The sequence below is a fragment of the Pelophylax lessonae genome (genome assembly GCF_965119305.1).
Source record: "Pelophylax lessonae genome assembly, chromosome: 4".
In the NCBI taxonomy this organism is placed as follows: domain Eukaryota; kingdom Metazoa; phylum Chordata; class Amphibia; order Anura; family Ranidae; genus Pelophylax; species Pelophylax lessonae.
In genome coordinates, this window is record NC_138771.1 from 528213141 (window position 1) to 528228709 (window position 15569).

General features: G+C 47.4%; 1 protein-coding gene across 1 annotated transcript in view; it reads left to right on the forward strand.

Annotated features, from left to right (window-relative positions):
* The window catches only part of SULT4A1 (sulfotransferase family 4A member 1), a 60134-nt gene that overhangs the window by 24571 nt on the left and 19994 nt on the right, over positions 1 to 15569 (forward strand). The window contains exon 2 of the mRNA XM_082257003.1: positions 14348 to 14478. Coding sequence (XP_082113129.1) covers positions 14348 to 14478 — 131 coding nt within the window. The remainder of the gene's footprint in view (positions 1 to 14347; positions 14479 to 15569) is intronic.

Below are 15569 nucleotides of genomic sequence, written 5' to 3' on the forward strand. Positions count from 1 at the left end.
AATCGGACATGTTTTGATGGTCGACAAAAACTATATAGCCTGCACACCAGGATTTTTTCGGCCGAAAAGTTTGAGTCGTTTGCCGGAAGCACCATACTAACATGCCGAAAATCGGCAGATCGGTCGTCGGACGAAAATTCCCTGCCGAATTTCGACTCATGTGTACGGGGCTTTAGTCCTTGTCTCTTTGCATTGCTATCTGTTCCCTGTGTCTGTGTTTCCATGCCATAGTTGCCAACATTTAAAAAACAATTTCCAGGGACACTTTGCAGCACAGCTGTCAATTACCCACCACTACCACTTCCCTAAAGCTCCGCCCACTCAGCATAATTAATCTCCGCCTATTTATCATCAGATTATAGGGTCTACTCAATAATGAGAGAAGTACAGAAACTACTGTTGGGAATCGGTGCAACGTTGCACAGATGCAGACGGTTCCATTGCATTGCATGTCAAATCAGACCAATGTGAACGTGGGCTAATAGAGGGGTGCTCAACTATTTGAAAACAAAACAAGTCACATCTGGGTCAGCCAAGATGGTTTTTATAGAGAAAAAGGTATTTATTCAAAATTACCCCATTAAATACATGGCAGTTAGGGGGATAGAATTGTTGCCAAACTTCACAACTTCATTACAAACTTTGCAGATGATTGTTTAGTAAATAAATATCTGACCCGAATAAGAAGCTGTTTGAGAAAGCAGCTAATTTCAGCAGTCAAATAAGAAGCTGGCCGAATAAGGAGCCAACTTCAGCATCCTAAACAAAACATGAGGCCTCTGCATTGTAAGATCAGTGATGAGAGAGATGACTTACCTGAACTACTTACCCATCACCCCAGCCCTGACCTGTGACCCCTCCAGTCACCCCAAACCTAACCCCCCCTCAATCACCCCAACCCTGACCTGTACCCCTCCATTGCTCATCCTTGACCTGTGACCCCCTCCATCACCCCAACCCTAACCTATAACCTCTCCATCGCCCCATCCTTTACCTGTGATTTCTCCATCACCCCAGCCCTGTGACCCCCCTCTGTCACCCCAGCCCTGAACTACCCTTACCTGAACAGTGTGGGGTGATCTCTCTGAGTCGCATATATACGGAATTTGGGACCCTTTCACACTGAACACCATTGACTGCATTTTGAACTGCACTTAAACTGTAAAGATAGCCCAAAACCAAAGTAATCCTATGGGCATAGTTCAGGAGGACATGATAGAAGAGATGATCAGAGACTGAGGACATGATACAAGAGATGGTCACAGACTGCAGACATGATGGAAGAGATGATCAGAGACTGAGGACATGATAGAAGAGATGATCAGAGACTGAGGACATGATAGAAGAGATGGTCAGAGACTGAGGACATGATAGAAGAGATGATCAGAGACTGAGGACATGATAGAAGAGATGATCAGAGACTGAGGACATGATACAGGAGATGGTCAGAGACTGTGGACATGATACAAGAGATGGTCAGAGACTGCAAACATGATACAGGAGATGGTCAGAGACTGTGGACATGATACAAGAGATGGTCAGACACTGAGGACATGATACAGGAGATGGTCAGAGACAGAGGACATGATACAGGAGATGGTCAGAGACTGCAAACATGATACAGGAGATGGTCAGAGACTGCAGACATGATACAAGAGATGGTCAGAGACTGCAGACATGATACAAGAGATGGTCAGAGACTGCGGACATGATACAGGAGATGGTCAGAGACTGAGGACATGATACAAGAGATGGTCAGACACTGAGGACATGATACAGCAGATGGTCAGAGACTGCAAACATGATACAGGAGATGGTCAGAGACTGCAGACATGATACAAGAGATGGTCAGAGACTGCAGACATGATACAAGAGATGGTCAGAGACTGCAGACATGATACAGGAGATGGTCAGAGACTGCAGACATGATACAAGAGATGGTCAGAGACTGTAGACATGATACAGGAGATGGTCAGAGACTGCAGACATGATACATGAGATGGTCAGAGACTGCAGACATGATACATGAGATGGTCAGAGACTGCAGACATGATACAGGAGATGGTCAGAGACTGCAGACATGATACAAGAGATGGTCAGAGACTGAGGACATGATACAGGAGATGGTCAGAGACTGCAGAAGAGCACAGGGCAAGCAGAGAGCAAGGGCACGGGGGGGGGGGGACTGAAGAGAATTAAGGTGGGGTTGCAAAGCATTGCAGGGGGGTTAGAAGGCGCAGGAGATGGAGAGCACTGGGGGGAGGGGGGGGGACAGGTAGCACTGGGGGGGGGGGGCAGGCAGGGAAAACCAGGTGGATGAAGAGCAGGGGGGAAACTAGAAATCACAGAGGGTGGAGCCAGGGAGCACAGGGGGGATTAAAAGCACTGGGGGGGCTAAAGACCACTGGCGGGGGGCTACGGGCATTGAGGGGAGGTTAAGAGCATTGAGGGGGGGGGGCTGGAGAGCACTGGGGGGGGCAGCAAAAGAAGTTGTACAGGAGGGGGATGGGGCAGCTGCATATGGAGGAATTGATCTTTCCCTATTCTTCCTGCAGCCACAGAATACTGCAGGAAGGATAGGGAAAGATCAATTCCTCCATATGCAGCTGCCCCATCCCCCTCCTATACAACACACACACTGACTCGGGCACTCATCTTGCTTGTTCTCGCTGCGGCTCCACCCATCACCCCCCCCCCCCGACTGAAGGAGCTGTCACTGCAGCCGAGCTGCCTTCACACTGAGAGATGCCGGGATCTGACAGCGCTCCCCCGCATTGGCCCTTACTATGCAGAGGGACAGATAGACACACAGGAGAGAGAACTCCTCACACAGCTCCTTACCCAGGGGGACAATAGCAGACTTTGGGCGGAAAGAAGGGGCGCATTCTCGGCTCACAAACTTTCATTCAAATTAGACTGTAGCCTGAATCTCACGATACTACACTGCAGCACCGCCCCCATGAGAGCTATAATTGGTTGTGATTAGTCCTGCCTTATGCCCATTTTCTGTGTCCAATGAGGTTTAGCAAACTACGGGCAGCCCGAGGCAACACTGATATCCCGGGACTAGTCGGACTAGTAGGACTAGACTAAATTACACGGGACAGGGTCCTACTTGCCGGGACTGTCCCGCCAAAAACGGGACAGTTGGCAAGTATGCCATGCACATCTGCCAGCTTGGCCTGTACTTCCTACTGTTATGTGACCCTTAGAGCTGTAAGCGATTCTTATCTGCTTATCAGCCCCTGGTTCCCAGTAGCTGTTTGCTTGGGTGAGTCTGAGAACCACAACCTGGAAATAGCCTGCAAAACAAGCCATCTCCATCTTCAAGAACTCTGGAGAAGACAAGGAGGTTTCATAAGGAAGGCTTTGCATTAGGAAATTTTATTTTCTTCCACAGGTGGAAGAAAAGAAAATTGCTCGATTCCCTCTTGCACTGCTATCGTGTTATTCCAGTGGGAAGCCTATGATAGATCAACTTTAGTACAAACAGCCGCTCACAGTTGCATCAAAATGCATCCAGTTCCTGCTGAACTGCCTGAATGGCCGGCTTTAGACTTTGTGCCTTGGCCCTTCCAAGAGCTCTAATTGTGATGTGTGGACAAGTTGAGTTTCCCCCTGACAGTAACAATAGGTATCTTTCCTGACCTAGACTTCTCGTTTACCACAACTGTATTCCTGCATTTCCTGGGATCCCTGTGCACCTTGGTGTTCCACATGCATATTGTTACTCCTGTGTCCCTGTAAGCTCAGCATCCTACTAATGTAAAATATACCTGTACCCTTGTCTTTCTGTGAGCCCTGCGCACCAGTGCTGTAAATGTCTCTTACTTGTATTCCATGCCCAGCCTGCCTATAAGACCACAACCCGTTTTTTTTTCTGCATTATACTCCTGCCATTCCTGTGAGTTCAGTTTTCCATACTTTCCAAGATCCTCATCTCTGTGCTTCCCTGTACCAGGTCAGCTGTAGCCTGCATGGGTACACTGTCCTAGCACACCGCTATACAGTTTGAAGGTTGTATAGAGGGTCCATGATTCCCCACCATATGTGAGAGCCCTGACAAGCTACTCATGTTTTATTTTTATATTAAAAGTTTAAACAACAAAGGCTAAAACAAAAACTGTAACATTCCAGAAGCCATAAAATACATTATATATAGTGACAATCAGGGACAATCCCAGAAATAAAAAATCCTGGGGAAATAAATGTGAGAATTTAGGACACTAAACATAAAGGTTTTTTTGTTTAGTTGCTGTCTTTTCTTTTTTTTACAATGGGGGAAATTTACAATTTTTAGATTGCCTGTGGAGGGTAGGGCACATGAGTGCCCGAGTAATTCCCCAGGGTGATAACCATGTTTTGCCATAGTTAGCCTTTAAAGTATGATCAGGGACCCCCTTTTAGTGAGTAGACAGTGTAGTACCATAGTATTTGTAGGATGTGACGATATAGGAAGGTAGTGCCAGCTCTGCCCATGCCAGTGTGCGACATGTTGGGAAGTTGGGCCCTGTTATAAATAGTCTGATGAGAGTCTGCATGGGGTCATTAATAGGGATGATCGAACGGTTCGGGTCGACCATCGGTTCGACCCGAACATTGACTGTTCGAGGTATCAGCCGAATTCCGAACTTTTTGCTGAAAAAGTTCGGAATTCGGCAACCAGAACCGACCAAAATGCAATGGGACAGGAACTGGGCTTTAAAAGCCCGTGATTGGACCAGAACCATCAGTAAAAGCCAATTGAGGGGGGCTTGAGAATGCTAGGAATGTGATTGGAGTGACTAGGGGGTCCAGAGGCCAATCATTAGTGCATACGCCCCCCAGTATATAAGATAGCCCCGCCAAATCTCTACCATTTTAATACAGGGCTGTGGAAGAGAGTGGAAGCAGTTCTGTTACTTCTGCTTCAAAGTGTCATTTAGCAATTATTAGTGTGAGGAAAGGGATATCTAGTGTACTTAGGGTGCTATTTTCCACTATAGTTAGATTAAAAAATCTCGTTTCTGTAGGGAAAGTGTTAAGTGTCAGGGTGACCATAGTGTAGTGTAGGGTTAACTGACTCTGACTGCTATGGCAGGGTGACAAAACCCTTCCATGTCAGGGTGACCGCTATAGAGAAAAGATCGTTTCTCTTAGAACACTAATAGAACCGGATAGTGGCTTCGCCCCTGTCACCCGGCTTTTTGTTGCAGGCGTTTATAGGGCTTTTTTGAGGACATGTTTGGAGTCAGGCATGACATCTAAACTTCTGTGTAGGGGTATATATACACACACACATGTATGTATATATACACATACACATATATAGGTGTGAAAGTAGCAGAAACCTATGCTTGCGCTAATGAAATAATTAACACCCATATGGCTTCTCTGCTATAACACCTATATATGTGTATATATACATACATGTGTGTGTGTATATATACCCCTACACAGAAGTTCTGATGTTATGCCTGCCTCCAAAGACCCCCAAAAAATGCCCAAAAAAACGCCTGCTACAAAACCGGCAAGGTGTGAAAATAGCGGAGCCACTATCTTGTTCTATTGCAATTCTAATACAAACAAACTTTTTTATTCTGGTTCTGGGCATGCTACAGAGCTGAAACTTCAAATGTACACTTTTTAGACCCCCTAGACACTAAATCCAAAGAAATCTCATTTTTTTTTTAATAATTTTTTCAATAATTGGCTCTCTATCAAAATGACAATTTTTAAGAACTTTTTTTTGTGTGATTAATAGTCCCTGGGGCATGACCCAGAACCCTAGGCACTTTTTAGTTTACCGAAGTTCGGGTCCCATTGATTTCAATGGGGTTCTGAAATCCGGGCCGAACTTTCGGGAAGTTTGGGTGTTCCGGTCGAACCGAACTTTTGAAAAGTTTGATCATCCCTAGTCATTAAGTGTCTTCAAGCTACAGCAGAGACTTAAGCTGTGAGACTATATATGTGAGCCTCCCTTAGTGGGGAAGCAGGGAAGGAAAGGTGTAAGACTACTGGGATGTAGTCCCAATAGTCCTACACCTTTCCTTCCTGGGATTTCCTACATGGGATTTAGGAACATCTTAAAAGGTACAGACCACTTGAGTCAGCCCTGTTTGCAACCTTAAAAAATTTACCATAACCATTGGAATGACTGAAGTATATAAAATATGAAAATCAACTGGTTCAGTAAACAGTTGAAAGGTTTTCATTATTTTTTTTTTTTTTCCAACAGAGAGTTTATTGAAAAAACAAATGCAGTACAAATAGGATAGCATATAGAAAAAAAAACAGTACGGTGAACAGCGAACAGCATCAATCAGGTACAACAATACAGACATTTCACGTTAAACAATTGTCGTGACATGTGAGGGATATATACATCTAGTATGTCAGGTACAGTCCACTTTTGCCCAGCAGCAAATACCAATACAATGACAGGAGAACGTGTAAAATCAGAACCCAGCGTGGCGAGGGCCGTAACCAATGCAATTCTATATATTCGTGTCCGGGCAACTTACCCACCTGTCCCAGATCTTATCGAACTTGGCAGGGTTCCCCCTATGCTTATAAAGTAGTTTGTGGAAGGGGACTATGGAGTTAACCTCACGTAGCCATGCACTAAAGGTTGGTGGGTCACTACGCATCCATGTCCTGGCTATTAATTTCCTGGCCACAAACAGCGTCTGCTGCAGGAAAATATTCATGAATTTATTCATTTCCCCATCTGGATAAATACCAAGGAGACACTGCTTGGGGTCCAATTGTACAGGGGAGCCCATCTTATCATGAAGAAAGGCTACCACTTGTTGCCAGTACCCCCCAAGACGAGGACAGCTCCAGAGTAAGTGAAAAAATGTACCCGCATCCGCTCTGCAAAGAGGACAGTCTGGGTTCGGTGCAGATTGGAACCTGGACAGTTTGATAGGTGTGAGGTAGGCCTGATGGATAATAAACGTTTGGGTAAGTCTATCAGACAATTTCGGTGACACCTGCTGACAGGTCTCCAGCGCCTCTCCCCATTCCTCATCTTCTATAGGCCCTACCTCCCTAGTCCATCGGTCCTTTAGACCATAAGCTATCACGGTAGATGAGGGTTTGTGCAGCTCGGTGTAAAAAAGGGAAATTAAGTGAGAAGGTTCTTGGCATTTGATCAGTTCTAGTAGCAACACAGGCTCCAGGCTCGGCGAAGCCCCGGGGAACTGGGCGCGGAACGCATGGGACAGTTGTAAATACCTATAGTACATATGGGCAGGGAGGGAGAACTGTTCTCGCAGGTCGGTGAAAGATCTCAGGGCTCCCCCCGTCATTATATGTCTCAACAGGAACACACCCCGTCCGCTCCACAGAGAGGAGTCAGGCAGTGAGCAGAATTCCTGAAGTGACCTATTGTGCCACAGTGGGGTGTAGTCATGAAGGGAAGGGCCCTGGAGCCTGTGCACCACCACCTCCCAAACCCGGCTGTAATGGAAGAGCAAGGACGCAGGGTCCATTCGCTCCACCGCTCCCCGTGTACCTCGCAGTATGGCAGTCAGTGGGTCCTGGGAGTGATGAGTCCACGCCGGGCATAACAAAATCAGAAACCGTTCTCTATCAGTCTTGTCAATATGGAACATCTGGGATAGCTGCGATGCCAAATAGTACAGGTTGAAATCCGGGAGCGCCAGGCCCCCCAGATCTGTTGGATTTTTAAGCTTCCTCCAGGAAATCTTATGCCTACTCGATCCCCAGACAAAGGCCTTGAGGAGCGACTCCAGTTGTTTAAAGTGTTTCAGGGCTAAGTATACTGGGGAGTGCCACACAGCGTATAACACTTTAGGGAGGAGAACCATTTTAACCAGATTTACTCGACCCACCATCCCCAGGGGTAACTTGGACCACACCTGAATTCTAGATTTGATCAAAGGGAACAGAGGTTGGATGTTGTCCGCAACATAGTCCCGCGGGTTCTTTGTCACCTGTACCCCAAGATATTTAAAACAGGGGACGCATTTAAGAACTGGGTTCGCAGGGGTCACCGCGGAAGGGGCAACGTCCATAGGGAGTACCTGTGTTTTATCCCAGTTGATCTGGAGGCCGGAGAATCTCCCAAAGCGTTCAATAAGGGAAAGAGCCGACAGCAGGGAGTTCTCCGGGTCCTCCAGGTAAAGCAGGGTATCATCAGCATACATACTGATTTTTTCCGTGAGGGAGCCTCTACGGAAGCCACGGATATCAGGGTGGTCCCTAATGGCTATCGCCAGAGGCTCCGCCGCCAGGGCATAGAGCAGGGGGGACAAGGGACACCCCTGGCGGGTGCCCCTGGAAAGGGAAAACTCAGACGAGGTCCAGCCATTGGCCAGGACCTTCGCGACTGGCGCACTGTAGAGTAGCTGTACCCATCTCGTAAATTTAGGTCCAAAGCCGTACCTCCCGAGACATGCCCACAAGAAGGGCCACTCAACTGAATCGAAAGCCTTGGCCGTGTCCAGTGTCACCACAACCCTCCTCCCTGAATTGTCATGTTCGGCTTGAAGGTTCATGAAGAGGCGACGCAAATTAAAAGAAGTATTCCTACCCGGCATGAAACCTGCCTGATCGGGGTGGATGAGGGTCAGTATAACCTGATTGAGGCGGATAGATAGAATTTTAGCGAGAATTTTTACATCCACCTGGAGGAGGGAGATGGGGCGATATGACTCTGGGAGGTGGGGATCTTTACCTGGCTTAGGGATTAGGACTATCAGCGCCTCTCTCATTGTCAGGGGAAGCTCTCGATCTTCAAAAAGTTGGTTAAAGAGTGCTAGAAGTCTGGGTAAAAGGAGCTCAGAGTATTGGGCATAAAATTCCACTGGGAGTCCATCAAGCCCTGGGGATTTCGATCTAGGGAACCTGGACACAGCCTCCGCAATCTCATGCTCGGTGAGCGGCGCCTCCAGCAATGCCACCTGTTCAGGTGACAACTGCGGGAAATCGACTGTCCGTAGAAAAGAGTGCATGTCCGAGTGGTCAGCAGGGGCACGGGAGGTATAGAGGTCACTGAAAAAAGTGCGGAACCTGTCTGCAACCTGCGGGGGGTCAGTCAGGGGGGCGCCGCCATCCGTCGTCAGGGAGATTACAACCGGGGGGCGATCCTCACAGTGAACTAAATAAGCAAGAAGCTTTCCCGCCCGTTCGCCATGGGCGAACAGTCGTTGTTTCTGAAAGAATAACTTCGTCTTCGCTCGTTCATACTCTAACTGGGCCACTATCTTGGATGTCAGTTTGTATTGTGATTCATTGGCCTGAGACGGGTCCGCCAAGAACGTGCTCTCAGCCGAGGCAAGGTTGGCAGTTGCCCGGGAGTAGGCCGCCGCTGAGTCTGCTTTAATAGCCTTGACTCGGGATTGTAGGGTGGTTCTGGCGTGCAACTTGAAGGCTTCCCACACTGCCCCCGGGGAGGCAGTGTGGTCATTGTCAGCGAAAAACTGGTGCCAGGAGTCCGTGAGCCCGTCATCCTCAGCCAGCAGGGTCAACCACGCCGGGTTGAGCCTCCATGTCAGCGGCGGCCGACTGTGGGGCATAGACAACACCACCCAATAAGGACAGTGATCCGACAGAGATCTAGGGGCGAACCCCGCCTTGAGTAATCTAGGGAGCAAGGGCCGGGACACCAATATCAGGTCAATTCTGGACATGGTGTGATGGGAGGCCGAGAAGCAGGAGAACGACCGCTGGGAAGGGTACAGTGCACGCCACGTGTCCTGGAGACCAAAACTATCCATCATCCTAGCAAATCTAGTGCCACCCACCGGGGCCTGCGGCTGGAGCGCGGCACCCAATCTATCCAGCGTCGGATCCAGGACATTGTTGAAGTCTCCGATCCACACAGCCGGCAAGGCCGGGTGCTGAGCCATAAAGGTAAAGCCCTCCAGCAAGACAGAGCCACGGAACGGGGGCGGTATATAGTAAGCCAATATGAGCATAGGTTCACCAAATATAGAGACCCTTAGAAAAACGTATCTCCCAAAAGGATCGACATGAGACTCCAGGAGCTGAAAGTGAACGGGTTTCGCCACCAACACAGCCACTCCTCGGGAATGAGAGGTGTAAGCCGAATGGTAAACCCACCCCACCCATGGGCGTTTGAGTGACAACTGCATGCTCCCATCCAAATGTGTCTCGACCAATACCAATATGTCCGCCCGCAGCTGCTTGAGGGTGTTAAATACAGCCGTCCGCTTAATCCTATCCCTCATACCCCTCACGTTCCACGTTGAAATTTTCAAGGTGGCCGTACCCATTTAACCAGACAGAAAAATATTTGAGCTCCCGGGGTCTCAGTCATACCCTCGTCACACATAAAAGAATCGCTGTAGTCTAAGAGCCACAGAGGGCACATCTCGATTATGACAAAATACATAAGTGGTACCTTAGCAAAAACATTAATAACATGTCCGTACTGGCATATAGAAAATTGTTGTACTAACTGCAAAACTTCAGCCCCCCACCCTGCCCTGCACCATCCCCAACTCGTGCGAGCTTGGATCCCCAAAAAACCCAACAAAAATAGAGTCCCTGAGACAATCTTAGCACAGCATAAGAACAAAAAAAAGGAGGAGAGTTGCAGAGTCCAGCCGCCCGTCAAACATAGTCCCCCAGGAGGCGCTGTGCACAGAGGGACGGCACGACCAATTACAAAAAGGGGCACACTAGAGAGTAAAGAAAAATGAAACAGGGAACATACACCTGAAACAACAGGTGCTAGGGGCGAAAAAAAATTCGCTGGGCAGCACAGTCCGTGAGAGATGTCCACTCCGCAGGAAACGGAAATGATAAAAATAAAAAGAAAAAGCAAATGGAGCATAGGAGGGGTGAAAAGAAAAAAAAAAAAAAAAAAAAAAAAAGGTGAAGGGGAGAGAGAAAACCAAAAAAAAGGGCAAACTTGGTGTTGCAGTGCTCCGCCGGAACATGCGACTAATCATGGGTCCGCAGGCAATAACTGGAGAAGTACCGGGCGGCAATGTTGGACCTCGTCAGCAAGCCGGTGGCTCGCCGAAAGGGGCCAGATAGTAGGCCTGGTTCACAGGAAAAAGTTGACATGATGAGGGTATGCAGTTCCAAGGATGCGATGCAGGATACTCCGTACAGGAAGGTGCCAGGCAAGAGATAGGGCAGTTTACATCAACCGAACAACATCCCAGGGGAAATTCGGGTGGAGAAGGCAGCGACCCCCTCATCCGCGAGCTTCAAGGTGCTCCAGCCAGGTGATGACAGACTCCGGATCCTCAAAAAAGTGCACCCTGTCTTCTCCTTCCACCCTGAGGCGAGCTGGGAACATCATGGCATATTTCAAATTCTTAATACGCAGTCTGCGTTTGGCCTCCTGGAAGCTTTTACGCCGCCTCTGAACCTCCGCAGAGAAATCCGGGAAAATCGCGACCCTGCCATTTCCAATCGGGATGTTACCCTTCACCCGTGCCAGTCGCAGGATAACGTCTCTGTCCTTAAAGTTGAGGAACTTCGCTATGAATGTGCGAGGCGGTGCTCCCTGGGGCGGCGGGCGACCCGACAGACGGTGGGCACGCTCCACCACAAAGGTGGGCGAGAGAGAGTCCCTACCGTAGGTTTGGATCAGCAGGTTTTCCAGGTAGGAGGTTGGATCAGCGCCCTCCGATCCCTCAGGCAAGCCGATAAACCGTAGGTTACAGCGCCGCAGCCTGTTCTCCATATCGTCTTGCTTCTGGAGGATTTGATGCACTTGCTGCTGCAGCCTGTCTGTGGAGTTCTGTAGGGGGGGGGAGGGAGTCTTCAAGCCCGCTGACCCTGTGCTCAGTTTCAGTGACACGCTCCCTTAGTTTCTGCATGTCTTGCCTAATTAGGGATATGTCAATCTTGACCTCCTCAATCCTAGCGGTGAGGGTAGTCTGGCAGACCGAGATTGCTTCAAGCACCCTGGCTGTGTCTTGTCCCGCCGCCGCTCCCGCCTCGAGTTCCTGGGCAGCGCCATTTTGGGATGCAGTGTCCTTCTCCTGGCGGCGGAATTTATCAAGTTTTGCCACAGTGTCCATAGGTTTTTTCGGCGGGGACATGTCGCCGCGGGTGCCCGGAAGGTAGGTAAGTAGAATCGGGGTGTTCAACGGCCGTGGGACCCCAGGATATTCAAATTAGGATATCGATCCGGCGGAGCTCGCTTCACCAGCGTCTCACTTCATGCTGCGCCAGGCCACGCCCCAGGTTTTCATTATTTAGACTCTTCCTTCTCCTAACCTCAAGACAAGGTGCTGGTCAGACTGGGCCGAGAGCCTCACAGACCATGCTTGTGTATTGACAGGTTCTAAGGGATAATCTGAGGAGAATCCCATGCCCAAAGTGCCATGGTAGGCCTAGGATACCATTCTATGTCTGGGCAGGCATGTGCTCCCCCACCACTTGGTTAGATGTACACTTGGACAACATTCTGCTCCCATTACACGACACTTGTAACACCATCTTACATATGGCCTGCACAATTATGGCCACATTCAGTGTGCAAGCAGGTCCAGGTGCCTTATATTTGTAGGTAGGTTTAGATTGTAAGCTCCTGTGGTGGACAAGGACTAATGTAATGGAATCTAAGAACACTGTAAAGAGATGCGTAATATCTTGATGGAATAAAATAATGGTAAATAAATAATAAGGAATCACGGAGCTCAGTTCACTTCAGCTTTGCCTCTAATAATGTTACAAACAGACACAGACGAGGGGAGGAGGGAGATGTCTGCAAATCAGTATCTGTAATCTATAACAGACTAATGAGTGACATAAGAATCAGCCAATGCTGCATGACACAAAGGACAAAACTCATCTTTGTCTGCTTCTCCCTTCTATATGGAAGAGCACTGGGGCCATCCTAAAAGAAATTTATGAAACAAAATTCTGTTTTTCAAGGTCAAAAGTCGAACTTTAAAATTCTGAATTCTGAATCCTACGCAAGAATGTTTAAATTTAAGCCTCCTACACACGCGTCGAAAATTGGCAGGGAATTTTCGGCTTGTTAGTATGATGCTTCCGACAACCAACTCCGACTTTTTGGCCGAAAAAAATCTGGTGTGCAGACTATAAAATTTTTGTTGGCCGTCAACACAACGGCCGCTTTTCGTGCAGTCAGTACAGATTTCGACAGGGAAAAATCTGATGAGCAAGTCTGGGCATGCTCAGTGAAGAAAGAACACAAAGAAAGCAAGAAGGTTGGGCGAGAAAATTTGTGTGCAGTCTAGGCACATTCCAACCAACAAAATACAACTCTGGACAAAAGATAATTGTTGCGTGTGTACGGGGCTTAAGTCTCAGAATTATGACTTTAGTTAAAGGATTTCGAGTTTTCATCAAGTCAGAATTCTGAGGTAATAAAGCTGGGATTCTAAATTTTAGGCCTTGTGCACATGGACGGAGGTGTAAAATTCCTGACACTTTCTAGTCCCCGGGAAACTGCATGTGCCCCGTACAGCCATCAATACAAGCGAATGTCTGTACGTAGCCATGCTAGGGTAGACATTGATGTTTCTGCATTGGCGTCTACTCATGTGTACAGTACTTCTCCCTAAAGTGCGCCACTTTGGCATTTGTGGAGAAGCGACATAGGCACATGTGCAGGTAGATGTCCATAGAGAAGCAATCAGTTTTCACCCAAGCATGACTGAATACAGTCAGTCACTTGAATTGATGGCTGTCTATGGCACATGCGGCTCCCCCATGTGCCAAAGATTTCACACCTCAGCACACAGGGGCTACTAAGCATTTATGCGTATGAGACCTTAGTCTCAGAGTTTTAACTTTCAAATTAAGGCCGGGTTCACATATATGCGGCCGCAGGTTCGTACCTCGGGTCCATCTGTATACCAATTCAGGTGTGAATAAGGTCTGAATTTTTGCCTGAATTCGAACCTGAACCGGACCCAAAAACGCACAGGACCCTTCTGCAATCTGGACCGTGGCAGCCCCGGGCCTGTATGAAACGGCTCCCCTGAGAGCCAGCCAAACTTGCCTGTCACGCAAATTAGATGCAGTGAATCTTGCATCCAATTCGCATATATGTGAACCCGGCCTAAGAGTTTTTACTTTTTATCACAGAATTCTAACTTTTAAAAACAAAATTCTGACTTCAATGTTTAATAAATTTCTTTTAGTATAGCTCCATTCTAGATCAGGAAAAATGTGTATAAATATCAAGGTGAAAACCTGTAACAAAAAACTCGTGCTGGCGATAATGAGCCGTCTTCCAATACTCTCAGACAGAACCACAAGTCAAATTGATCGTCCTTCCTGGTAGAGCTTTTTAATACCTCAAAATTCATCTCTGACAACTTCATCTGCTTGCCAATGTACAATACATGTCATTTGTGTTTGGGGGAATTTTATTTTGCAGGGACAAGCTTGCTGCAGGAGATCGTGTATCTAGTGAGCCAGGGAGCCGATCCTGATGAGATAGGACTGATGAACATTGATGAACAGCTGCCTGTCTTGGAGTATCCTCAGCCTGGACTGGATATCATCAAGGTATTGTTCAGAGTATTTATAGAAAGGAAAAGCCTTGTCCATAGCATTTAATCAATTTCAGCTAAAAGCAAGCATCTGATTGGGATTGGTTCTTAGACATGATTACAAATGGCTAACAAAGAGGGTACTATGGTCATGATTATGCTATGAGTAAGGCTCATGCCGAAATGCGTCAGCATTTTACCATGTTGTACACTGCTGTCATGCTGGAATAAATCGCATCAAAAGGAAGCATTCGTATGCCGGCTTTTCTTGTTATTATGGTCATGATTTTGGTCAAATTAAGGATAAATGGTGGGACTACAATTTCAAGAATGCCCAATCAAGGATCAAGCTATACTTGTATGACTATACTATAGGTTAAAGCGGAACTTCGCTTTCTCAATCAACATCGACTATATTTAATCCTTATGCTGCTAGTATTAGTAAATTGATAGGAACGTATATCATAGTTACTTGTTTTAAACTTCTTTTTTACATTTCGTCAGTTACTTCCTGGTTTCCAGGACTAGGCAAATGATGTCATACATCCCAGGAGTCTTCAGGAGGGGAGGAGGGGTTTCTTAGCTGAGCACACCCTCCTGCCTGTGTTCTATCAGAATGCCATTACCCATCAGATTGTGCAACGGAAGTGACGCTCGGACCAAAAAACACTTTCTGCGCATGCGTGATGACAAGTCTGATAGAACACCCAATATAGTATATTGATATCTGTGATGCTGTTTGGATGTTTTATTTTGAAAGCAGGAAGTGTTAGCGATGACCAGTGCGGGGTGTACCAACATGTTCTCCACTACCTTCCTACTGCTGCCGTCAGGCGTCTTTAAAAATGTGACTTTATCTCTGGTTTCGGTACCAGGAAAAAAAAAAATTAACATCAAAACAGCATCACAGATATCAATATACAATATATATATTCATATACGCTCAGTTTATTGGTAAAAATACTCAGAAATTAAAGACACAGCTGAGTGTAGTAAGATGTCCGCATGAGTGTTCTGTCAGATTACCGCTACCCGTCAGATCATGAAGTGTTTGGAACGCAAAGGACCATGGAATGCATGGTGGAACGCATCGTGCATACGCAGTAA